Genomic DNA, 27,375 nt, shown 5'->3' with positions numbered 1-27,375 from the left:
ACATGTTTGTATTTTTAATCAAACCAGGTCATGAGGTGTAAATCACTAGGATGAAGTGATGAGACAAGATCAGCCGGACCCGTAACTCAGCCAGGCCATAATGCATATCTATGTGGTCTTAGGTACAATTTTACAAGTTGCCAATTGATGTGGCCCATAGGAATTATTTTATCGGGCTGATCTCTTTATGTCAAAGTGACATTAGGTTACCGATTGTCTTTCCAGCATCTCGAGGCTAGGATGCACGTACCTGGGTATCAAATGGAGTTGGATTTGGGCTTTGGTTGTCTCTATACGATAGGTTCGGCCTGGTTTTTTGTGGAGCCCACCCGAATGGATGTACATGTTTTTCCTGTTATCAACAAAGTTACAAGTGATATGCTCCTACCTTTCTACAAAAAAAAGAAAGGACCACCATGAATACTGAATAGGCTTGTGTAAAGGATCAGTTTTATGCACTAGTACTTGATTCAGCTTCTCATGTCTTATGATTCCTTTCGGCTTCTTGTAGGATAAAATGGGTTGTAGTCATTTTGGGATTTTGTTTTGCCAGTGTAGAATGGAAGAAAATGGAAGATGCTGATGTAAAACGAAAGATGGGATGAAATGAGCCTAGTTTTTTTTCCATCTTTGAGGTGAATGCATTTTCAAAGTACACTCAAAGGATTTCATGTAGTTTTTCCTCATATTGGAAATTACATGAGTCTTCTTTTCTTTTTCTTTTTTTTTCTTTTTTCTTTTTTCTTTTTTTCCTTTTTTTTTTTTTTTTTTTTTTTTTTTTGAGGTGGACGGTACCACCATGAGCTTTATTACTGAAACGAAAAATTACATAAGATGGAAAGAATCTGACCTCCATTGTCTGACCTCCAAAACAATGAATAAGATCACGTGGAACAAATACAACGCATTCAGAAAAAAATCATCCTGCGAGAAGGGAGCAAGGGTTTCGGAAAAAAAATCGTCCGAATTCTCCCTCATTTTCTTCTTTCCTTGCAAATCTCCGCCATGAATCCGGAATAAAAATGAGGACGACAGGCGATGCAAACGGGGAGAAACATAAGAGCAATAAAGGGAAAGAACCAGTAATAGCGGACGTCTCTACGAGAGAGGTCGACCTTGCAGCGGAGGCAAATCCTAAGCAGAAGGAAGAATGGGCGCAGGTCTCGCGCAAAACTGGCAAAGGCAGCTCTTCAAGAGCTAGAGGGACAACCAATCAGGCCTATCCGACGCTCTTCGTGAGAGGATACCCCGAAGGATGGCTTCCAATCAACATTTCCAGAATCTTCGGACAAGCTAGCGCAGTAATGGATGTCATAATGCCGAGAGACAGACACTCAGGGACGTACAGGGGCTTCGCATTAGTGAAGATGAGCTCAGAAGAGGAACTGGCCAGAGCGATGGAGATGCTCCACGGAGAGAAATTCGCAGGGGTTCCTCCGTTAGTACAGAGAGTGAGGTTTGGGCTGGAGAGGACCCAACCCAGGAGAAATACATATATCCCCAGCCAATTAGCCCAAACTAATCATCTGGCCAAACCCCAATCAAAGCCCCAGCAGAAGCAAGGAGGTGCCTCTTTCAAGAACGCCCTCCTCAACTCCCATCCCTCAAGCCATCCACAGTCGATCGGAGAGGACCCCAGCCCTCCATTTCAGGCCCCATCCAGGTCAATAGCCTCGACGGGCGTCGATTCTGCAGGCCTCTAACCAATAATCTCATCATTATTGATGCAGAGAGGATAAACAGCCAAAGGCATGAGTTACGAGACACAGTGGTGTTGTATGTTAAGGAAGGGGCTTCCATTGCAAACGTCCGGGACTGGATCGACTAGTGTTGTGGGATCAGTCCTGTGAAATACCGCATCAAACCGATCGGCTTCCACAAACTATGGGTCAAGGTAGCGCCTGGTGTGAACCATGAACTTCTGATAATGGCGGGCTCCCTCCACACCGACGGCCCTGTTTCAAAGGTCATATCCTGGGATGAGCTCTCTTTGTTCGGAAAGGAGGATGTATGGATCCTGGTATGGGGAGTCCCTCTGGAGCTCTAGTACGACGAACATCGCCATCGCCAAGCTTCTAGGGTCCCTCATCAAGCTTGATCTAAAGACAAAAATAGGGGAGGAGATGGCGGTCATTAGGCTATGTGTTAGAAGGAAGAAAGGAGATCCGCTCCCACCCCATATCCAAATCCAAGCCGACAATAGAACCATCTTCCTCCCTCTACAGAGAGAGAAGAAAGGAGAATGCACGCCCAAGTGGGGCAACAGCTGGAGATCGCAAGTTCCTCCTCTGCCGGACGAGCTCAGCGAGCATGACGGACCACACATTCGATGCTCCAGTGACCGTCCCTTCGTAACCAGGTTGCAGTTGGCTCCTCTCGGGAACTGGTGCCTTCCCGTCCACGCGTCGGTGGTACCGCCTCTCAGCTGAGAGACCTCGACATTTGTGCTTCTCGAGACGTGCACCTCGAACTGAGAGGGAACTCTATCGTGACATGTGTCCTAGCAGAAGCTACTAAACAACCGAGTGGTCTAACCAAGGTCGCAGGGACCCTTGCAAGAAGGCACGTGGCCTCTTCTGCTTCGGAAATCCAACCTCTCGGGTCCCAAGTTTTTGACTCAGACCCGAACCCAGACCCGACGACCCATCCCGACCAAAACATACCCGAACCTCACGTCCTTACATTGCTACCCCCTCCTAACATCTACTCCCCGATACCTAAAAAAATCCCCAAATCCTCCTCCACCCATCGTAAACCTCCTCGAGAGTTTCTCCCCTTCTATCATGGTGAGCAGAAACATCCTTGATCTCTACCTCACAGAAAGGGTATCATAAGATGAAAATGCGGAGGACAGTTCCTCTTCAACGAAGCAGTATTCGCTCCAGGACTCCCCGACGTCTTCCCGGGTCACTTCTCCCCAGGACTGGACGCAACTGGGCCCCATTACCCTGTTCGAGGAAGGTACTGATGAAGAGATAATAGAGGCAGAACCGCTACAGATGCACCAGCTGGAAGGCCCGGGGACTCACGGTGCTGAGAAAGCCTCCAAATCCAACCTCATCCAAACCATCCATAGGAAAAAATGGATTAGGGATGTCATCGGACATGTCCGAAGATCGTTAGGGCTGTCCTTCGGGGATTGTGTGGAAGACTACATCGCCCTTTTCCAATGTATCGAGAACAGAGGCAGACCCCTTACCCTGCACAGATCCCCGTCCAAGCGTTTCTCTAGAGCCTTCAGTAGTAGGGAGCTCTCTCGGCTAGCGTCCCCTTCAATGGATGTCAGTCATGCCATATCAGGCAAGCAGGCTAATCGGGGAAGCTTGGTTCCCCAATGAAGCTCATTTCGTGGAACATAAGAGGGGCGGGGTCCAAGCAGAAAAGAAGGTTAATCATGGACTCTGTCAGTAGACAGAACCCAAATATTGTATGCTTTCAGGAAATGAAGGTCCCCATCTCCTCTGACAACCTGCTGTCTTCTTTATGGAAAGCCTCAGATGCCAAATGGATCGCCCTCGACGCGCAGGGGAGTGCGGGAGGCGTCCGAGTGGCTTGGAAATCCTCCCGATGGGCCCTGATCAACTCTTGGGTCGGGCTATATTCAGTTTCGGCTATCCTTCAGGAAGTTACGACTGATCGTCCCTTCCTTTTCATTACGGTTTATGGCACTAACCTGGAAGCAGAACGAGGCCTCTTTTGGGAAGAATTTTCCACTTCTAGGTGCTCTTTTTCTGGTCCGTGCTGCATAGCAGGTGACTTTAACACTTGCCACACAGCTAAGGAGCACTCCAGCCCTAGAAAGGCTCCCCCAGCAATGCAAGCCTTTTCAGATTGGATTGAAGATGAAGAGCTTGTGGATCTGCCTATCTCAGGGGCCAATTTTACGTGGACCAACAGAAGAGCTTCTCCTATTATGTCAAGGCTGGATAGATTGTTAATCTCTCCGGATTGGCTGGAAGCCTTCCCAAAGATCTATCAAGTGGCGCTCCCGCGAACAACCTGAGATCACTGTCCGATCCTCCTGTCCTCAAAGGAGGACAACTGGGGCCCAAAACCCTTTCGTTTCAATTCCTCTTGGTGCAATATAGACGGCTTTTCGCATTTGATTTCTATTTGGTGGACTGAAATGCAGGTCACAGGGAATGCGGCATTCAAACTGCTCTCCAAACTCAGGCTCCTCAAAGGGAAGCTGAAGCAGTGGAAGAAGTCCGTGCTCAGTATCAAAGAAGCTGAACTGGATGGCATGCTCTCAGACCTCCAACTCATTAATTCCTCTGCAGAGGCAACTCCAATGTCCTATGCCGATCAATGCAGAAGAATCGATCTCATCCAATCCATCTCAGCCGGAGTCCTTGAGAAAGAAATCTCCTAGAAGCAAAAGTCCAGAGAAAAATGGATTAGGAAGGGGGATAAAAACACGTACTTCCACAACATTGCAAGCATGCGGACCAGAATTAACAAAATTTACAGCTTATCCATAGATTGAGAGCAGGTAGAAGATAAAGAGATCATTGTGGAAAAGGCCGTTCAATTCTACTAAACCCTCCTCTCAGCAGATAATTGGAAGAAACCGCAGCTTGACCACCTGCACTCCAACAGCATCTCAGAGGTTGATGCTGCCTTTCTCAAATCTCCATTCCAAGTGGAAGAAGTGAGAAAAGCTGTGGAGGAATTGGGTGGCGATAACGCTCCAGGCCAAGATGGCTTCCCCCCATCGTTCTTCCTCAGGTACTAGGAGCTCATCCAGCCGGATATGATGGCTTTCTTCTCCTAATTCTTCAAAAGAGGAACCCTGTCCGCGGGAGTAGGAGCTTCCATCATTGCTCTTATCCTGAAAATGGGGGGCGCAGTTTCATTTAAAGACTTTAGGCCCATCAGCCTGATCGGCACCCCATACAAAATCCTCGCCAAAGTCTTAGCTTCTCGTCTAAAGTCAGTCATCGGGAAGATAATTTCAGCCAACCAAAACGCATTCATTCCGGGGAGGCAAATCATCGATGGGGCGCTTATAGTTAACGAGTGTCTTGATTCCTGTCACAGATCAGGCTCGAAGAGTATCCTCTGCAAATTAGATATTGAGAAAGCGTATGACCACGTCGACTGGGACTTCCTCCAGTATATGTTGTCTAGGATGGGGTTCCGCTCTATGTGGAAAGGGTGGATTCAGGCCTGTCTAGGATCAGCTCACTTCTCAGTCCTGCTCAACGGGGCCCCGAAAGGTTTTTTCAAGAGTTCTAGGGGACTGAGACAAGGGGATCCCCTTTCCCCCTTTCTCTTCCTCTTGGTGGGCGAGGCCCTTTCAAGCATGCTTCACAAAGGCTAGGCCGAAGGGATCATCTCGGGTATATCCATCCGCGGCTTCCCCGACCCGATATCCCACATTCAGTTCGCCGATGATACCCTCATCTTCTCAAAGGCCTCCCAAGTTAAGATCGATAATCTCCGTACCACGGTTAGATGCTTTGAAGCAGTGTCGGGCCTCAGGGTGAACCTTCATAAATCCAAGATCTCTGAGCTGAATTTGGAAGAGGGGGAGATTGAATCCTTCGCAAGTACTATGCATTGCGCCTCCGCCTCGCTCCCGACCACATTCGTGGGCCTCCCCCTATGTGTAGGCAAACCCCCCACTTCATTTTAGGACAAGATCATCGTCAGATTCGAGTCCTATGTCAGCAGATGGAAATGTCGCTTCCTCTCTTTGGCAGGCAGACTGACGCTCATTAAAGCAGCCCTCTCTAATCTTCCCCTCTACTACATGTCTCTTTTTACATGCCCAGCTTCAATCCGTCAGTCGATAGATAAAATAAGGCGCAACTTCCTTTGGGGCTGTAAGGAAGGGGCGAATAAATTCCATTTATTGGAATGGAAGGAAGTCTGCAGACCCCTAAGGGAGGGCGGAGCAGGGGTCAAAAATCTCGAGCTTATGAATCAAGCTCTTCTAGGGAAATCGATTTTGATGGGGACATCACGCACACGCACGCCGCCCCATATGCACGTACGTACGAAGGAGGGCCCCACCGTCGACCTGGCTCAATGACGACGTCCAGGGAGGGCCTCCTAGTAGGAAGACGGAGTTTTAATTCAAAGAATTGGCCCGATAGTCAAGAAAAGTCCATCATAGGATCTCATGATCGTAGCCCACTAGTTAGATTAATTTCATATTTTAGGTTTTGCTTATTAATATTATTTAGAACATCAGGGATGCTTTAGATTTTTTTGATTAGTTTTTAATTTGGTTTACTTCATTGCCAAGTAATAGGTTGCGCACATGGCGCGAGTTTTGGGGTATGGGTTTTTTTATAAATAGGCACCCCTTGTAGCTTTTTTCATTGATTGAAGATTAATAAAAATTCTGTGTTTTCCTACTCTCTGAGTTGTGAAGCCTAATTGGGTGCGAAGCCCTCCCTTCATCGAAGGGTTAACTACCGTGGTGCGAAGCCACATCTATCCCGATTCGCCCCCATCCATCGTCATCTCTACTACCTATCTTCTATCATCCCTTCTTCTCATCTCACCCCATCATCTACACTTTGAATCAATCATCTATTGCAGCAATTCTCCTCCCCACAACAGAATTTCAAAATCTGGCCCTACAGGAGGGCTGAAACTTCGGCGAAGCACCACACACAAACCGTACATTGAATCGAGCTGAGATTTGAGGATTTTGGAGTCCATCCTTGGCCGACTAGGGCCAAGGTGGCCTTTTTCTGAATAGTGGGCCCCACACACGTGCGGCCGATATTACACGCATGTGCGTCTGGGTCGTTATTGTCCACGCGTGCGGTACTTCTCTGGTTCGTCTCTTTCCTCTCTTTCACTCCGCTTTCACCCAAAATCCATAAACGTAACCCTAAATTACTCAATCTTCAATTTTATGTCCCTTTTCTTGCCCTAGGGTTCCTCGAATTGGAATTTCTGAATCCCTTGGATTAGGGACTAATTACTATGCATGTGTGGATGATTATTTCTTATCTTTGAGTATCGTTTGGTTCATAATTTTTATTGATCCAGCCCTATCATGTGTGGGCTTGGACCCACATAGATTCCCCTTAATTGAATGTTTGGACTTTCATGTGGGATATGGAATTTGTGTAATTGTTTCTGAACTAACGTGATCTTAAGCCTGAAATCTCGCATATCATGTTTAATTTTCATGTCCTACATCAAATTTGGTATCAAAGCCTAACGTTCTTGTAGGGGAATTCACCACATATTTAGGGTTTAGTTTGTTTGAGTCCTTGCATTCGGTCCATCATATATAGCTGAATTTTAGTAACGGTGTGTAGTCTCCTTCATATAGAGTCTCGTAGGGTCATTTAGTTTTTAGACGCATATAGTTGTCGTAGCAGGTCCTTAGGTTGAGCAAGTCAGTGTATGCCCACACGTACGGGTCATGGTTTTGACTTGCACCCTACACTAAACATGGAGCAACTGCTAGAGTCATTGAACAAGTTGTCCCAGCAGATCGAGTATTTGGGTAAGCGCTATGAACAATATATAGACCAACGCTTTAATCAATTTGATGTGCGCATTACCCAACTAAAGGCCTCCTCCGGGACAAATCCCAGCATTAGGGTAGATGTCCAATCTCAGGCAGGTGGCCAGGAGGATAGACCAATGAATGGAAGTGGCCAAGGAATTAGTCATGGACATGAACCCATGCACCCACCCCAAGAGGGGCATCAAGACCACTATTTTGAGTGGCACAACACGTACGACCTTATGGCTAGAGAGAGTGCCCCAAAGGCTAGTATAAAGTTACCCACTGAGGCCATTCTGGTAGTAGATGAATTTCATGATGTCTTTCCTGATGATCTACAGAATGAGTCTCCCCCTAAGAGGGATATAGAGCACACCAGAATATGGGATACCGTAATACCTACAGCCGAGTTTGCATTTAATAGTTCTGTCGATAAGTCCACGGGTCTCAGTCCTTATGAAGTCGTTGCTAGTTATAAACCTGAGAAACCTATTGATCTTGTCCCTATGCACTATCTCATATGCCGTTAGAGCCTGTAGAGTCTTTTGTGCATCACATTCATTCATGGCATCAAGAAATCAGGTAGAAGATCACTACTAGTAATAAGCATTACAAATTTTCTACAGACCAGCATAAATGTTTCAAAGAATTCAATATAAGGGATTCTATGATGGTCCGCATCAGGCCCGAGCGGTATCCACCGAGGGCCATTCGTAAGTTACACGCGCGTAGTGCTGGACCCGTCAAAATTATAAAACGAAACGGTCTCAATGCGTACGTGGCAAATATTTCACCCTGCATGGGAATTAGTTCCGCATTCAATGTAGAGGATCTAGTTGCATCTCAAGGGGTCATTGATGCATTGTCCAGCCTTTCACCTAACCATCCTGATTCATCAGACCTTTCCATTGATCCATGGCCCCCTTACGACCCATTTTCCCAGCCTCTACCTCCCATATTTATCCGTCCCGACCCATCTTCCCAGCTACTACGTCCCCATACCTACCCTTCCCGACCCATTTTTCCAGCCTCTACGTCCCATTCCTATCCATCCCGACCCATTTTTCCAGCCTCTACCTCCCATACCTACCCGTCCAGATCCATTTTCCCAACCTCGACCTCCCATACCTACACTTTCCGACCTTTCTTCCCAGTCTCTACCTACCATACCTAACCTTCACACACCCAGAGAAGAAGTAGAGGATATCCTGGACCATCAGATAGTTTCAACGTCAGACGACGGGTTTCAGAAGTACCGGTTTAAATGGAAGTCACGCCCAGCTTCAGACAGCATGTGGCTCACCGAGGAGGAGCTTCAGAGACTTAATCCTGACATCCTGGAGTGGTTAAGGAATTTTATTTCGCCAGTGGCAAAATCTTCGCAGTCGGAGAGAATTGATAGGGACATCACGCGCACGCACGCTGCCCCCTACACACATACGTACGAAGGAGGGCCCCACCGTCGATCTGTCTCGATGACGACGTCCAGGGAGGGTCTCCTAGTTAGAAGACGGAGTTTTAATTCAAAGAGTGGGCCCGATAGTCAAGAAAAGCCCATCATGGGATCTCATGATCGTGGCCCACTAGTCAGATTGATTTCATATTTTAGGTTTTGCTTATTAATATTATTTAGAACATCATGGACGCTTTAGATTTCTTTAATTTTTATTTTGGTTTACTTCATTGCCAAGTAATAGGTTGCGCACATGGCGCGAGTTTTGGGGTATAGGGTTTTTTTTATAAATAGGCACCCCTTATAGCTTTTTTCATTAATTGAAGATTAATAAAAATTCTGTTTTTTCCTACTCTCTGAGTTGTGAAGCCTAATTGGGTGCGAAGCCTTCCCTTCATCGAAGGGTTAACTACCACGGTACGAAGCCACATCTATCCCGATTCGCCCCCATCCATCGCCATCTCTACTACCTATCTTCTACCATCCCTTCTTCTCATCTCACCCCATCATCTACACTTTGAATCAATCATCTATTGCAGCAATTCTCCTCCCCACAGCAGAATTTCAAAATCTGGCCCTACAGGAGGGCTGAAACTTCGGCGGAGCACCACGCACAAACCGTACATCGAATCAAGCTGAGATTTGAGGGTTTTGGAGTCCATCCTTGGCCGACCAGGGCCAAGGTGGCCTTTTTCTGAATAGTGGGCCCCACACACGTACGGCCGATATCACACGCATGTGCGTTTGGGCCATTGTTGTTGTCCACGCGTGCGGTACTTCTCTGGTTCGTCTCTTTACTCTCTTTCACTCCGCTTTCACCCAAAATCCCTAAACCTAACCCTAAATTACTCAAATATTCAATTTTATGCCCCTTTTCTTACCCTAGGGTTCCTCAAATTGGAATTTTTGAATCCCTTGGATTAGGAACTGATTACTATGCATGTGTGGATGATTATTTCTTATCTTTGAGTATCGTTTGGTTCATAATTTTTATTGATCCAGCCTTATCATGTATAGGCTTGGACCCGCATAGATTCCCCTTAATTGAATGTTTGGACTTTCATGTGGGATATGGAATTTGTGTAATTGTTTCTGAACTAACGTGATCTTAAGCCTGAAATCTCGCATATCATGTTTAATTTTCATGTCCTGCATCAAATTATTAATGCAGGGGCATTTTCACACCGGGCTCGAGTGGGGTCGCTTGTTGGATGTAGGGGCACACTCAGGGTCGGTGCGACCCACAGAGGAGGTCTTGTGTTCGAGACTCCTCACCAGGGGTGATTAATGTGCATTTCACACCAGGCTCAAGTGGGGTAGCCCGTGGGATGTGGGGACACACTCGGGGTGGGCGGCCCATGTGATTTGGGGCCCACGAAGGGGGTTCGGCCGAGGTCCTAACCCATGCGATGTGGAGCCTGGGCTATGAGATAAAGGAATTAATTCACCATACTCTAACAGTTCGAGCTTTTAGAGCAAGTGGTTAATTGTCCTGCATCAAATTGGTATCAAAGTAAGAGGTCTCGTGTTCGAGACTCCTCACTGGGGGTGATTAATGCAGGGGCATTTTCACACCGGGCTCGAGTGGGGTCGCTTGTTGGATGCAGGGGCACACTCGAGGTGGGTGCGGCCCACGGAGGTCTCGTGTTCGAGACTCCTCACCGGGGGTGATTAATGAGCATTTCACACCAGGTTCAAGTGGGGTAACCCGTGGGATGCGGGGACACACTCAGGGTGGGCGGCCCATGTGATTTGGGGCCCACGAAGGGGGTTCGGCCGAGGTCCTAACCCATGCGATTTGGGGCCTGGGCTATGAGATAAGGGGATTAATTCACCATACTCTAACAGTTCGAACTTTAGAGCGAGTGGTTAATTGTCCTGCATCAGATTTGGAGGCTGGGGATAGAGGAAGAGAAGCTTTGGAACAGAATCATCAAAAGTAAATACAGGGCTGCCGACGGGGGCTGGTGGACTAAAGATTCGTCGCAGTACAGGGCATCACATATCTGGAGGGGCATCCTTACAACGAAGAAAGCGGTTCTCAAAGGGATCAGGCTAGAAATTGGTAATGGCGCTAAAATAAAATTCTGGGAGGACCTATGGGAGGGGGAGGCCCCTCTAAAAGAGCGTTTCCCATCCATCTTCAGCCTGGTGCACAACAAATCGGCGTCAGTAGCTGAATGTTATTCCTGCGTCTCCAGAAACTGTCTGGAACGTGGTCTGCAGAAGGCTTCTTCAAGACTGGGAGGTGTCAGATTTCATTGATCTATTAGCTGCGGTAAGTCAGATTTCATCCGACCCAGACGCCGAAGACACGCTGGTTTGGAAATGGGAGAAATCAAGAAGGTTTTCTGTTAAATCCCTCCACCGTCACTCTCTTGCGCCTCCTCTCCCAATGCTTCCTCAGTCATCCAATCTCATCTGGAAATTCCTCGCACCCCCCAAAGTTATCTGCTTCACCTGGTTGGCAATTAGAAACAGAATCCTTACAGTCGACAATTTGAAAAAACGGGGAATGCAGCTAGTCAACGTCTGTCTGTGCTGCATGAAGGAGGAGGAAACGACCGATCATCTCCTAATTCATTGCCAGTTCATAGCGCAAATTTGGGCTGATTTCTCTCTGCGGTTCGGAATCTCCTGGTGTATGCTGGCATCGGCTGGAGGTCTCCTCACAGCTTGGCACAGGGTCAAACTGGAAAAAAATATGAAGCGCGTTTGGAGGTTATCCGTTCTCGCTATCTGGTGGGCAGTATGGAAGGAAAGAAATGCTAGGTGTTTTGAAAGCTGCTCCAGATCGGCGGAAGTAATCTCAGCTAAGGCTAAAGATTATGTATTAGAATGGGCGATTAGCATCCCCTCTCTTCAGAGGTTTGATTTTTCTTTTTTGGGTGCCTAGAGCACTCTGCCTCCTCAACAGAAGCTCGTTGCTCCCTCTGTTTTTGTTTGTTTGTTCTCCTTTTTATTAATATACTTATCTTTAAAATTTTAAAAATAAAAATAAAAATAAAAAATACAAGGCATTCAACATTTATAAACAGAAACGAAAAAATTACATAAGATGGAAAGAATCTGAACTCTGAAACAATGAACAAGATCACGTGGAACAAATACAAGGCATTCAACATTTATAAACAGAAACGAAAAAATTACTTAAGATGGAAAGAATCTGACCTCCGAAACAATGAACAAGATCACGTGGAACAAATACCAAGGCATTCAACATTTACAAACAGAATGCGTCGGAAAATAGCTTTGGTGCAGTGGAACAGGACAGCAACCGAGCAAACTAGCCTTCATGGATTGAAGGGCATATATTGAAAGTAAATCCATGAGAGAGAGAGAGAGACTAAAAAAGTACGGTTTTTAAACCAGAGAGAGATACACTTACTAAAAGATTACAGCTGTTAAATGAGAGGGAGCCGATTAGGTGTGGCCCCGGCCTCACCCAAGACCGTGCGGCCCTTACCGTGGGTCCTACCTTGCTGTACATATTCTACATCCATGCCGCCCATCAGTTTTTTTCCAAATCATTGTAGGGCATGAACCCAAAAATAAAGCAGATCCAAATCTGAGATGGACCATACTATAGGAAACAATGGTGATTGACCATTAAAAACTTCTTGTGGGCCACAAGAGTTTTGGATCAAGCTTCCCTTCATCCAGGTTCGTGAGACCTTACCGGAAACATTACTATGGACCATGTGAAGTTTATAATAGTGGGGCATTGAATCACCCCTGTTTCTATAGTATGGTCCACTTGAAATTTAGATTTGTTTCATTTTTGGGTTCATGCCATATCCGTGTGGATGTAGAAGACATACATCAAGGTGGGCCACACGGTAAGTGTCATCTTGGGTGAGGATCGGGCACACCTAATCCACACCCAAACTGAGAAGCAATACAATTCCTTAAAACAAAAGCAAAAGAAAAGTTGTCATTGATTTCCTCTCCACCTCCTCTTATTGAGGCAGATCATTCAAGTAAAAATTTCAATACAAGGGATGTGAGCAATCTTATGCCAATCTTCTCCTCCGTCTCGGCAGCGGTCTACTAACAGTGGACAGCATGTGATCTTCAATTCTCGAAGCATTGTAAGATGTTGCAAGTCCTCTGGTAGAGACCCCAACCTTGGGCACTTGTAGATTTGAAAAGTTTGGAGAGCTTTGAGTTTTCCCAACCAACCACAAGGGAATGATGTCAGCTCAGGACTATACCATATCACCAAATGGTTAAGGTTGGGGAAGACGGGTAAGGACCCTTCGGACGACATCCCATCATTAGTTATGTTTAAAGCCAGCTTCCGGAGGAGCAGTGGAAGGTTGCGGGGCAATGTGTTTAGCCTTGGGCAATTACGTATTTCTAATCGGAGGAGAGATGGCAAAACCTCTCCATCTCCACCTCTCAATTCCCACTCCTTCCAATTTGGCATGTCCGAGAAGATGAGGGTCTCCAGTTTTGGGAACGAGAGACCACCACCACTTCTGTCATTGGTATCATCCCCGCTAAACTCACCACCCACATATGCCACCTCTTCCATTCCCATAATATCAAGGTATTTAAGGGAGGTTAGTTTCCCAAGACCAGGAAGTTGTTTACAATTCCAACAATTCATGAGATTCACCTTCACTAGATTGGAGAACAATGGACTCGCTATCCACTTGGGAAGCTTGGAACCTTCGTAATTCCATATTTCAAACTCTTTCAAGTTTCTGTGGGGCTGGAGAATTTCAAGCACGTCGTCCATCATCTTCATGTCATCATCCAACAGTTCACCACCTATGGAGTTGTAGTCCAATATTAGAGCATGAAGATTGCACTTCTTATACAGTTTTGCCTCCCTAGCTGTTGAAGTAAAGTTTTTAAAATTAGTGTTTTCTAATTCTAATTCAAAAAACAAATTACTAGTTAATACACAATCTTTTTTTTTATCGTTTCTCCTTTGTTTTGATGAGGCCCAATGATGGATGGATCGTTTCCATTGTGAGCAATGTGTCACATGATGGCTGGCCTATCAATTGCAATTAGAAACGGTCCATCCTTGAATGAATCTCCTGTAACAATCCATCCCTTGAGTGGTTTATATAAAGACATGGGCAGAGTATTTTTATGGATACCCAAAAAAAAAAAAAACATAGTAAGAAGAAAACAACTGTTTTCTCTTCTCTTCTATCCTGGGCATACAAAGATACTCCAAAGTGGTGTTGGTTAATGGGTTTATTCATGGTCTCTGCAAATTGGATAAAACCACACTGGGCATTGTATCCTGGAGGTAGCATGTCGGGAACCTGTTATATTGGCCGAATCAACCGAGGGGCGTGAACTATCTCAAATAGAGTAACATAGTCCACGCCTTGTCCCAACATTAATCTATATTCAGCGATTCTGATTCTTCCAAACAGGTTTGGGGTTCGAATTATTATTGATTAATTTTATCATCTGCTTACCTGCAACAACAGTAGCTTCATCCTTGCTCCTGACATTTTCCAAGCCAGTAATTTGAAGTCTTCCTTGAAGATGATTGAGGTGTTTCAGTTCTCCGCATTTACATCCTTCATCGCCACCCCCCACAATGAAATTTGTTAACGTCCGAAGCTCAGTTAGTCTTCCTATACCCAGGGGTAAGAACTTCAGCATGTGAGTGTCATCTAATTCTAGATGTCTCATGCTAATCATTTTCCTCATCTCTATAGGCAGTTTACATAGCCTAGCACAGCCATTGAGTCGCAAGGTCTGTAAATTTCTGCAGTTACTCACCTCCTCTGGCAACTCCTTCATGCATGTGTAAGATAAATCAAGATATCTCAAGTGTTTCAACTGTCCTACTGTTGGAGGCAATTCCTCAATGCTAGTTCGACTCAAATCCAATGCCCTAAGGCATCTCAAACGAAATAAATTGTGTGGCACTCTGGAGATCGTTGAGTGGAGTACCAACGTCCGCAACTTATCGGCCTTATACAAGATGGAAGCCACTGCATCAGGTTCATCATTAACTTCATCACTGCCAATTAAAAAAGAATGGCGGACATTGTTTAGGTTAAATAAGGTTTGCTTTCTGATCTCCACAACTGAACAGTCACTTCTTGCAACAGATTGCGCAAGATCATGAACTAAATCATGCATCTTGCACCTGAATATGCTGCCATCACTATCAATTTCCGCATCTTGGAGTAAGGAGCGCCTTAACAAATCATCAAAATACAGTTTGCTGATTTCCTCCATTTCTCCACTTCTCTCGGAGCAAATGAAACCTTGGGCCACCCATAGCTTGATTATAACATCCTTGTTGATCCACCAATCTTTTGGGAAAACAGAGCAATATGTGAAGCACTGCTTCAGAGTAGGAGGCAAATCATAGTAGCTTAGTAATAAAGATGGTAAAATGCCTCCCAAGACATCACCTGAGTTCCATATCTCACTTCCCAAGACAAGATCCCACTGGCTTCTCGTCCTTCTCGAGCACATGGCACTCCCTATTGTCTTTGCTGCGAGAGGCACCCCTCCACACTTCTTTACAATTTCCCTTCCAATCTCTTCCAACTCCGAAGACTCTTCTGCATTCCGACGCTTGAGTGCTCCACGGCTAAACAATAACCAGCAGTTATCTTCGGATAAAACTGCCAGTTTGTACATGCAGTTAGTTCCCATCGCCAACGCAACCTTCTCACTGCGGGTGGTTACGACGATTCGACTCCCAAATGCACCAGTTTGGAAGGGAAGTCTCAGTTTATCCCACTTCTCACTATCTTCACTCCAAATGTCATCAAGCACAAGCAAGAATCGCTTTGTACACAACATTTTGCAGAGGCGACTTTGCAACATGTCCAGGTCTAGATGCTGACAACTAGCCCCAGAATCACAAGATTCTATGATTGATTTTGTAATCCGTTTCACATCAAAATCTTCTGAAACACACACCCACATTCTCATGTTGAAATGTCCCTTCACATCATCATCATTGTACAAGAGCTGAGCAAGGGTAGTTTTCCCCAAGCCCCCCATTCCAACAATAGAAATGACAACAGGCACCTCATTCACCTCTCCACTACTCTCCCTCAGCAGCAAGTCTAGGACGTCTTTTTTTTCACGTTCTCTACCGACAACTAACGATTGGTCGAGTAAGGAGCTTGTCTCTCTCTCACCCCGCCTCACTTCACTATCCAATCTCTCACTCTCTCCACAATCTACTCTAAGACCCAATTGGCTCTTCTCTTTGGCGATTTCATCTAATCTACCCCTCACCTCCTTTATTCTAATCCTAATTTTGTGGCGCAACATGACATGATTGAAGGAAGTAACAGGTGAGAGGAAGCCCCTTACCATCTTCTTACCGAAAGAGGATCCACAATCTTCATCTGGTGCTTGCAATCTGAGAGCTTCTGTCGTCCATTCATCTAGTAAGTCATCCAGATCGTACGACACATCTTTGAGCCTTTCCAACCAGATCTTCACAGCTTTGTCCTTAACTTGCCGAGTTTCAGCATCTGTAAGCACAGCCTGGATCAAGGTCAACGTACTGGAAAGCCTTTCGATCTCATCGGTGACACCCACCAACAAAGCTACCTCATCTAGGAGGATGTTATTCAACTTATCCACTGTAGTCGAGACCAGTGAATATGCCATTTTCTTTCTTTCTTTCTCCTTTTGGTATGTCTAGATGGGAAGAAGGGATGAATTTGAGTTCAAATAGGTTTGGAAATAAGAAATTGGATTGCGTACCGAGTTACTCAGTACGCTTTTATCGTATTGGGTAAACTTAGTTGGGACTACTGTTAATGTATGTGATTTATTCACACCGTCCATCCATTTTTACTGATAATTTTAGGGGTTGATACCAAAATTGAAGTGAATCCAAAGCTCAAGTGGACCATTACACAGGAAACAGTGTGGAATAATGATTTCCACCGTTGAAACCTTCCTAGGGTCCAAATTAATTTTTATTTGTCATCCAACCTGTTCATAAGATCACAAAGACATGGATGAAGAGAAATCACAAACATCAGCTTGATCCAAAACTTCTTTGGCCTCCAAAAATTTTCAATGGTAGAGGTTCAATCAAACTTTTTCCTATGGTGTGGTCCACTTGAGATTTTAATTTGCTTTGTTTTTACATTCACGCCCTAAAATTATTTGTTAACATGGATTAACGGAGTGGATAAAATAAATAAATGAATTTGAGTTCAAATAGGTTTGGAAATAAGAAATGGGAAGGTCTTTGAAGATATGTGAGAGAGAGAGAGAGAGAGAGAGGCAGAAGTGAGGCGGATTAGGTGAGACCCCGGATCTACCGAGGTGGGTAGGACCCTGACTGTGGGGCCCACTGTGTTGTATGTGACTACATCCACACCGTCCATCCGTATTAAAATCTCTTTTTAGGGTATTACACAAAAAAGGAATCAGTTCCAAATCCCAGATGTACCATAGTACAGGAAACAGTGATGAATGACTATTAACAACTTCTTGTGGGCCACAAAAGCTTTGGATCAAGATGATATTTATGTGGTCTTTTCATCTACATGTTTGTGATCTTATCAACAGATTGGATGGAAAATAAACATTCAGATGAAATCATGAAGTTTTTAATGGTGGGGATTTGAGTCAGCTTCATTTATGAGATCTACCCTAAAATGAATTTTCGAAATGGTTGGACGGTGTAGATTTAAGGCACATGTATCACTGTAAGGTGGATCCAGGGTCTCACCTAATCCATGTTGCACCCACAGCATTACTCAACAGATAAATGGCCCGGACTACCAAGCCATGGGCCCCACATTTTAGAACCAACGGGCAGCCGGAGGGACAGTTCGATCGCGTGGTGTGCCACACACCATGGACCTTGGTGGTGTGTTGGAGTCACAAAGTTCAATGGGGCCCACCATAATATATGTATTACATCTACATCATCCATTTTTCAGGATCATTTTAAGGGCCCGTTTGACAGCGTGGATTTGAAATCCACTTGTTGTGTTTGGCACTGAGATCACCTTTAATTCAAAAGTTGCTACTAAGGGCATATTTGAATTTAATTATTAAATCAACTTTAATATCTCTAATTATTGAACTTATGTAATCTGTAACATGATGGTTGCAACAAGCCCGTTGAACTATATACTATCCCAAAAAAATGATGAAATTCTAAGTTTCGAAAGGGCCACAAGCACAAGATCACATCCGAGTGACTAAACAATGATTGTTAACCATCTATTTACATGGATAATGTTTGGACGATGTTGATCATCCTATTAAAGTATTTATAGTGATACAATTGATAATCTAATTATTTTATGATATCATTAATGGATCATGTGTCCAATAGATTAATAGTCTAGTGATACACATATAACTATGGGATTGATTTTAGATGTAATCCAAGGTTTCACCTTAGTTTTAAAATCCCCTTAAATCCCCTCAAATCTCCTTGGTTACTCTATGGTGCCAAACAATCTAGGGTATTTAAAATCCCCTCAAATCCAAAACCATGGTGCCAAACGCCCCTAAGACATGGGCCCAAAAATAAGCCGATCCAAAGCTCAAGTGGACCACACCACATAAAGTGTCAGGGACAATAATGCCAACTATTAAAAACTTAAAAAGCCCACTATCATGTTTATTTGTCATCTAACTATTTTATAAGATAAGACGGACCTCAATTCAGCAAAATACAAATATTAGCTTGATCAAAGACTTACGTGGTGCCTATAATTTTTCAACCGTAAACATTCAATCCTCACTTCTCTATATGGTGTGGACTACTTAGGTTTCCACATGTCTTATTTTTTAGTTCATGCTCTAATATAACCTGGCAAAGTTGATGGATGGTCCAGACATAACACATGCATCATGATAAGGCCCACACAAATAAGTAACCTCAAAGCAACGTCAGTGTGCTGCACCACCTAATTCAAGGTAAAAAAAAGGGAGGGGATTTGGTGAGACTACTTTAATAATTATTATTATTTATTTTTATTTTTTATATATTAATGTTGTCCATCCTTTTCTCCATTCCATTATAAGATGTGGTTTTAAATAAAAATTTCAGGTGGACCACATTGAAATCTTGTACCTCATCATTAAAATTCCAAAGGACCATCGTAAAGATTTTTTAATGTTTGTTTCCTATCCAACATGTTGATAATGCCAAGAAAACCAAGATGAAGGGAAAAGATAGAGATCAGCTTAATCCAAAGCTTCTATGACTCACGTAAAATTTTTAATAGTCATTCATCACTATTTTAGTGGCATGGTCCACTCAAGATTTGAATTTTCTTAAAGTTTTTCATATCATTCTAAAATTAAAGCGAAAAATAGATAGATAGCGTACATATACAAAAATAAATAAATAAATAAATATATTATTTTTAAAAAAAATCAAGATGGGCCCAATCAACTGGGGTAACTAGGGGTGTAATCGAACTGAGTTAGCTCGGTTAGCTTGCTTGACTCAACTCGAAAAAGATTGATTCGACTCAGTTCGAAGCTAAGTTTGGGCCGAGCCGAGTTGATTTTTTTAGCTCAAAAAAATTTCAAACCAAGTTTGAGTTTGCCTAAGCTCAACTCGACTCGGATCAAACCCCAACTCGAATCAAACTCGGATCGAACTAGTTCGGTAACCCCGTTACTCTAATATTGATGCTGCTCACCAAGTGTTTGATGAAATGATTCAACAAAGTGTTAGCTAGTGGCAAGGAAGGTATATATATGAAACAAATATCGTTTTTTCTTGATTTTGATGTGGCCTATAAAGTGTTTGATGAAATACTTGTAAACAGCTACTGATGTTTTACATTAAGTGAGAAATTGAAAGTGTACTGCATGTGTTTGTCAAAATGCCACGGAGGTTCGATTTTGACTCAAACTTGATTTGAGTTGGTCTGAGCTACTAGCTGAACCGAGCTGATTTTAACTTAAACTTGGTTTGAACTGGTCTGAGACCAAGCCGAGTTGGCCAGTCAAGCTCGAATACTGAGCCAAGCCGATTTTAAGCTGGGTCAGCTAGTAGCGGAGACAAGTCAAGCTGAGGCCACAAGTCAAGCTGAGGCCAGCCCGACTCGTGCACACCCCTTGGTAACGCACAGTAGAGCATTAATGGTCACGGGTAATCTACTAAAAAAACCAAAATGCCTAAAATGATGTGACAAGAGAATTACCCCGGCCTGTGGATGCAGTTACTTTTTTCTCGAGACGCCCGACACATGAAAAGCAGATTAGATGTCACTCGAGTAGTACTTTAATGGACGTCACCTTTACCATGTGGGGCTCAACATGGTTGTTGTTACATCCATGTCTGAGTCTTAAGGTGTATTACATAATTGAAAAATAGTAACGAATGATAATTAAAAGTTTTTCGTAGGACACGAAAGTTTTGAATCAAGAAGATATTTATATTATCTCTTTATTTAGTTCTTTTTAACATTACTACAGGTCCTGGGAAGTTTTTAAGGGCCTGTTTGGCCGGGCAGATCCCATGGTATTAGGAGGGATGGGATCAATTTTAAGGTGGTGATGGTGGTGTCAGTAGATTGTCTTAAGATCCATGGGATTGCTTATATCCCGGGACAAGTTCCCTGGGTCTGTTTGGCACGCCGTGCATATCCTGGGATTTTACCTTCCAATCCATCCAACCAAGGGATAGGATCAATTTTAAGGTAATGATGGTGATGTCAGTGAATTGTCTTAAGATCCATGGGATTGCTCATATCCCGGGACAAGTTCACCGGACCTGTTTGGCTTGTCATGCCCATCCTAGGATATTGCTGATCCCATCCCTCCTAATACCGTGGGATCTGCCTGGCCAAACAGCCCCAAGGGTAGAAGTTCAATCATCACTGTTTCCTTAACATGGTCCCCGTATGTGCAGCCTAGATATACAACACATCATTAAGGTAGCCCCCACGGTGAGGGTAACACCCACCAATATGTTACCCGGATAATACCTAATCGACTCCCGACACACATGGAATTTCATGCCTTATGCATCACACAAAAATCATTGGATACATTTAGATGGGTGGGCTAGATGAATGTATGTATGAATGTATGCAGAAAAACAAGAACACCAGTGAATTAAGTGCGACGGAAGTGGATTAGGTGCCCGTGCATACCTTAATGCATTTAGAGCACACAGATTTAATAAGATAAAAAATGTTTGCAAAATACTGCCTGGTTAACAAAGAATGTTACGTTGCAATTAGAGATGGGCATCAAGCCGAGTCTGACCAAATTAGGGATGCCGACTCGATCCAGTTTTGAAACAGACTTGACCTGAACTCGACCCAACTCGGTACCAAGTCTAGCATGCTTGACCTGATCTGAGTTCGGGTCTGGCCTGGACTAATCTAGACCGAGTCTGACCCGGTCACAAGTATCAAGTGGGGTCGAGTAGACACCGAGTCAGATCGAGCTGACATGAGTCAGGTCGGGTGTAGCGGGTATCCACGAGCTGAAATCACAAATCAAAACCTAGGCGCACTTCCTAGAATGGAGCCTCTCCATCAGCTAACGGCATCTCAGATTTGAAACGTCAGATCTGAGCTTATATATAAAAGTCGAGTTACGGATAGAGTCAAGTCATTACCAAGTTGGATTTTGGGTCAAGCCAAGTTAAGTTACTAGGTGATCCGAATTCGACTCGGCTTGAGTTCAGATTGGACGAAGTCTATGCAGTTCAGATCGACTCACCTATTTAGTTTGGACCGAGTCAGGTTTGAACGAGTCGGACAAGTCGAGTGTGCTGAGCCGACCAACTCTAGTTCTAGTACCTTAATAAATGACAAATATGAGCTGCGACTTGCTGTCTAGTGATGTTGGTGGGACCCTTATCGTGGGCCCACCTCAATGAATGCATTACATATCTAACCATCCATCAGTCCTTTCAGATTTTCTTTTACACATTATCTCAAAAATAAAGCAATACAAATGTGAGGTGGGCCACATTACAGAAAAAGTGGTCATTGAACAGACGGCCACCATTGAAAACTTCCTAGTGTCCACTTTAATATTTACTTGCCATCCAACCTATTGTTGATGGATGAAATGAAAACATAAATATCAGCTTAATTCAAAACTTTTGTAGCCTACGAAAAGTTTTAATGATCAATGACCACTTATCCTTGTTGTGTGGTCAACTCTAATTTTGGGCTTGCTTCAATTTTTAGCTAGCCAAAAAAAAAAAAAAACCAAGCCGGTCAACCTTAAATTTGGATATGTTTTATTTTTTAGCTTCCTTAAAATATAGGCAAAACAAATGGATGATGTAGATATACAATACAGTAATTTTTTAGCTCCCTAAAATAAGTACTCAAAATAGATAAATGATGTAGATATATAATATATACGTTAAGGTGGGCCCCACAGTTAATTCTTACCCACATCACGCAATCAAGGGTTGCAACAAAGTTCGTTCCTTTATGAAGTCCCAAATTGCCAAACGCAGTACGCAACACCATGTTAGCCTGCTACTAAAAAATCTCTATGAGCTCTATCATGATAGATGAGTTCAATCTATATTTATCTATTTTGCCGGCTCATGTTAAGATACAAGCTGAAAAATAAAATTGATTAAAATCACAGGTAGACCACGCCACAAAAACATTAGTGATTGAATGCGAGTGGTTGATTAGCGATCAATCTCCTCAAATTCAATTATATACTACCAAGTTCGATGTATCTGCTAATTATTTTGCCACTTAGGGTCAAAGTTGATCCATTTGTGCCCGGGGGGGGGGGGGGGGGGCAGGAAACTACCAGGAGCTTTAGAAGTTTTGCATTGATTTGATATCTGTGTTTTCCCTTCATCCTTCCAGGTCTACCTGACCTTATGAACAGGTTGGATGGCACTTAACCATTATGATGGGCCTTATGTAGGTTTCAACAAAAGGTGTCGATATCAGTGCTACTTCCGATGGTGTGGTTCACATGAGCCTTGTATCTGCCTCAGTTTTGAGTTCATATACTGAAACGATATTGCAGAGTCAATGGACGGTGTAAATAAAATCCATATATCACATGTAAGAACCTTCATTTTAACTTATAGTTAAGAATATCGGCCATCTATAAAGCTGTGATGTGCCACATCAAGATGGACAATGTAAAATTTCTCCTAAAACCTACAAGCTCGCATGTTGTATTAGGCCAATTTGTGCATCTTTATTTCGACCGGGTGAGTTACATCTAATTAACGGCCTTGATGAAAGATAAACATCATGGTGGCCCATGCATAAACTAATGGTTGGCATACCATCCCCATTGTCCCCAGTGTTGTAGCCTACTCTAGTCATGGATCTGATTGAATGATTTTATATTAATGGCCTAGAATCGGATATAGAACCTAATAGAGGAGCAGATGTTGCATATATATATATATATATATATACACACACACACACACACACACACTGTTATGGGAAGATCCGAGCCCCTTACAATCCCGAAGACCGACATCTTTGTAATCTGGTCGGACATACAAGAGTATCCGAAATAATGAACGCTACTAAGGAGAAGGAAGATTCATAGTGGCGCTCCCACTCCGAAACTAGTGATCGGCTTAGATTGATCTGAGACTAGAATAAATAGTGTAGCGCTCGGACCGAATACTCCAGGCCAATCCTCTGCTCGCATCAGTTGCGGGAAAACTCACCTCGATAGGACGGGTCCGCCGCTCGATTCAAAGCGTGGAAGGGAGACCTCCAGTATGCTCAACAGATAAATGAAGCTAAGTCACACTCCGTCCAGACCGAAGCTCGGCTCGGACTCATGACACAATACGCGTCTAACAAATCAACGGTAAGGCCTCAGAAAAAGAACATCATGTCAGGCGCAAATGGATTTCTAGACGACAACCCTAGGCCGGGCAGGGTGAGCTTCCACCGATGAAGCAGCCTGGCCGAGGCCTCGTCCTTGTCCTCATCTTCGTCCAAAGAAAGATGTCTCGAGCCAAGGCCGGGGCAGAATGTGAACATCTCAAACGCTGAACTAAGAAACTGCCTTAAGCAGACGTGACCGATAACCTCGCCCACAAATACGCTACACGATCCCTAGATTGCGTGCAATATCTCCATGATCTGAATATCCCATTGAATGGGCAAATCATGCCAAGATTAACGGACCCAGACCATCCGATGGTCAGGTATAAATACAGTAAGACTTCATTGCTACAGGGACGCAACATCTCACACTCCCCCTCTAGTCTTCAACTTAGACCCAGATTCCCTTGACTTGAGTTAGGCATCGGAGGGTCCCCCGGCTTAGCCAGGGTATCCTTTGCTAACCCTTTGTGTAGGACCAAGGTTCCTTGGAGTTATGCCGCATGGAGTGGAGGGTGGTCCAGATTTTGTCATCAACATTTTTGGCGCCGTCTGTGGGAACTTGATATGAAAAGTCAGGTTCTTATCCTTAAGCATAATGGCCTGAGGAAAGAAGAAAGTAGTAGCTGCGGAACCGGAGCAAAATGAGTAGACTCGCTCCTCTTAACTACTTCACGCTGAGTTAGCATCAGGGCCGTCCCAGCGTTCTCGCAATCGGGCGAATAAGTATCGAGCCATGCAAAATGAGATACAGGCCCTACGGGACGAGGTTAACCAGATGAAGCAACGACAGGAGCCACAACCACACCCTGCTTAGGAAAATCCTGCTCCTAAGCCGATTGGTCTGGTCGTGGAAACTAACTCCGCGCCGAGGTGTATAAGGCCCGAGGGACCTCAACGCCCCTGGGCGCCAACTTCGGTTCAGAATCCTCTCCCGACCCCAATCCGAGTCTCGGCTCGAAACACCGCTACTCGAGCTCCGACAAATGCCTCGGTCACCTCGGCCTTGGCACCTATGGATCTTCGCCACGAGCTGGATCGGAGGAGAGGAAGAAGAACTCTCGAGATAGAAAACACCCAGGAGATAGTCGTTGAGAACAAAGATCCTTGGGAAACACGGTTCGCGAAGCTCAACGACAAGATTCTGATGTTGGAAAAGAAGCAGCAGCCGTCATTCAGGCAATGATGGAAGAGACCGAGCCTCCTTTCACCTCGATAATCATGAACGAGGTGATGCCACAGAGGTTTCGGATACCTCCTGTCATCCAATACTCCGGGTCTGGTGACCCATCCGAGCACATGAAAGCTTATCATTCGTGGATGCAGATCCAGACGGCGACGGACGCGATGATGTGAAGGAGGTTCTCGATTACACTCATAAGATCTGTTCGGAGTTGGTACCATCAACTCAAGCTTAATTCCATCGGTTCCTTCGCAGAGCTTAGTCGATTATTCCTTACCCAGTTCATTAGTGGTAAGAAGAGTCGAAAGCCGAATACTCACCTGTTCACCATCAAGCAAGAGCCCAAGGAATCGTTAAAAGACTACATTGCTCGCTTCGATGAGGAAGCATTACAGGTGGAGGATTACGATGACAAGATGGCATTCTCCGCCGTGTTTGGTGGTCTGAAAGAGGGGAGGTTCACCTTCTCTATTAGAAAGAATCTGCCAAAGACACTAGCTGATCTCATCGCCTGAGCGTAGAAATATACTAATGCCGAGGAATTCTCCAACGCCGCAAGAATGTTCAAGTGACAGATCCGACTGGTAAGGGGAAAAGGCCTAGGAACGAAGAATCTCAGCCGACCAGCAAGGGACCAAATGATCGCGCCTCCCGTAATCGTCACCCGAGCAGAAAATCAGAGGAAAAATTCCATTCCTACACCCCCCTTAACACGTCCACCGAGCAGATTCTACTCGACATCTGATGAGAAAAGCTTCTAAATTGGCCTGTCTGTATGAAGGCCGACCCGGAGCATCGAGACAAACGCAAGTATTGCTGTTTTCATCGGGATCACAGCCATAACCCCAAAGAAGCTCCTTTTATAATGCCAGATTTGGTGCAAATGGCCCCAAGTGTTGGGTTTTTACTATACTAGCCCTATAGGAGAGTTTTTCTAGCCTCTAAGGCCCACTATGGGGTATACATATTGATATACACCGTAAGATGGTTAACCCTAATGATGATCTATGTATGGACATGTTCAGCCCGTCATTTGGATGCACCGATCGACAGATATCATGAGAAGTCTGTTCAACGGTCACCAATGGTTGATCGGGGCCGCAACTATACGGATATGAGCAGGGAAATATCCTTACTCCACATGTGAAGTTTGGTCATAAACCGATGGTCCGAAATCCTCAACTTTGCCTAAAAGTGGACGACCCAATTCACTTAAGTTTCAGCTTCTTCCTTTAGGGTATTTGCACCTCTCATGCACTCGTCCTTTGGATCAAGTTGAGCGGTTCTGTACAGTACCTATGTCCGACTCCCGCAATGGATGTCAAGCCCAGTAAGACGAACATTATTCTATAGTTTTGGAACTAGTGGCCCGCCAACGAGCGGTCTAGAGCTTGTTTGGAAATTCGGGGCATTTCTTGAATGAATTAGTTACTAAGATTTCTCGTGGGCAATGATTAGGGTTTCACTTAACTATGTTCATAATGTGGCCTATTTATAACTAGAAAAAGTGGAGATTTGGTTATGATTATTCTAAGCCGTCAGTTTTAGGCTAAAAGAGTAACGGGGTTAATTTGGTCTATTAGCCAAGATTTGAGCCTTATCTGACTCAACTTCGGTTAGATCTTCAATTTGACTATGATTGTCTTAATTAGTTAGAGATGGGCCAATTAGATTTGGGCCCTATGTGAGTAAATCATGGGCTAAAGTTGATGTTCGAGTGATCGAGCGGATTCGTTGGCTTCCTACGGTTGATTAATCGGACTTGTGTGATTCTTTATTGGTTCCACTTGTGTATAAACTATCATTGAGTGTCAATGGTCAGTAAGTGATAATATAAGTTAATTACATTTTTTAAAAAATAAGGGTTTTTGAAAATCCAAAATAGTGAAAATCCAGGATGTTACAGAAGCGCCTGAGAGTCAGGGCAGCACGGTACATAGTTCTGGATGGCATATTGTATAAGAAAGGGCATTCGTAGCCCTACTTCACGTGCCTCCGACCCGATGAAGGAGATTATTCAATTCGAGAGATTCATGAAGGAATCTACGGAAACCACTCTGGCGGGAGAGCCCTGGGCCTGAAGATACTCCGACAGGGATATTTTTGCCCAACCATCAAGGAAGATTCGAAGCACTATGTTCAGAAGTGCGATAAGTACCAGTGATATGTTGTCGTGCCGAGGCAACTTACAAAGGAAATGACTCCTATGAGTGGTCAGTGGCCGTTCGCTCAGTGGGGAATTGATATCATTGGCCCCCTGCCCACAGGAAAGGGGCAGGTCAAGTTCGTTATAGTCACGGTCGACTACTTCACCAAATAAGCCGAGGCCGAACCCGTCTCAAAAATTACGGAGCAGAAAGTAATCGATTTTGTCTGGAAAAATATTGTCTGCCGATTCAGAATCCCACGTACCATTGTATCTGATAACGGCAGGTAGTTTGACAACAACAAGTTCCAAGGT

The 27,375-nt window shown here is 44.3% G+C and overlaps 3 protein-coding genes across 4 annotated transcripts; 1 reads left to right on the top strand and 2 right to left on the bottom strand.

Moving 5' to 3' along the window:
- The first annotated feature begins 1,022 nt into the window (after positions 1-1,022).
- LOC131251904 (serine/arginine-rich SC35-like splicing factor SCL30) lies at positions 1,023-1,703 on the top strand. Its single transcript, XM_058252900.1, has one exon. The coding sequence runs from the start codon at positions 1,023-1,025 to the stop codon at positions 1,701-1,703; it is 681 nt and encodes a 226-aa protein (XP_058108883.1).
- Positions 1,704-12,275: 10,572 nt separating this feature from the next.
- On the bottom strand, positions 12,276-16,390 carry LOC131250899 (disease resistance protein RGA2-like). 2 transcript variants are annotated; one of them, XM_058251292.1, is made up of 2 exons: positions 16,251-16,390; positions 12,276-13,775 (listed from the first exon to the last, which is right to left on the bottom strand). In XM_058251292.1, the coding sequence occupies exon 2, from the start codon at positions 13,684-13,686 to the stop codon at positions 12,910-12,912; it is 777 nt and encodes a 258-aa protein (XP_058107275.1). In that variant the 5' UTR covers positions 13,687-13,775; positions 16,251-16,390; the 3' UTR covers positions 12,276-12,909. The 2 variants fall into 2 exon arrangements, with proteins under 2 accessions (XP_058107275.1, XP_058107276.1); XM_058251293.1 differs by having other exon boundaries at positions 12,276-13,709; positions 16,251-16,367.
- Positions 14,251-16,627, bottom strand: LOC131250898 (putative disease resistance protein RGA3). Its single transcript, XM_058251291.1, has one exon. It carries the CDS (start codon positions 16,551-16,553, stop codon positions 14,307-14,309), a length of 2,247 nt encoding a protein of 748 aa, XP_058107274.1. The 5' UTR covers positions 16,554-16,627; the 3' UTR covers positions 14,251-14,306.
- Between the last annotated feature and the right edge of the window lie 10,748 nt (positions 16,628-27,375).

This window comes from Magnolia sinica, chromosome 7 (assembly GCF_029962835.1).
Source record: "Magnolia sinica isolate HGM2019 chromosome 7, MsV1, whole genome shotgun sequence".
Lineage (NCBI taxonomy): Eukaryota > Viridiplantae > Streptophyta > Magnoliopsida > Magnoliales > Magnoliaceae > Magnolia > Magnolia sinica.
Note: the sequence above shows the minus strand (reverse complement) of the source record. Positions and strands in the feature narration are given on the sequence as shown.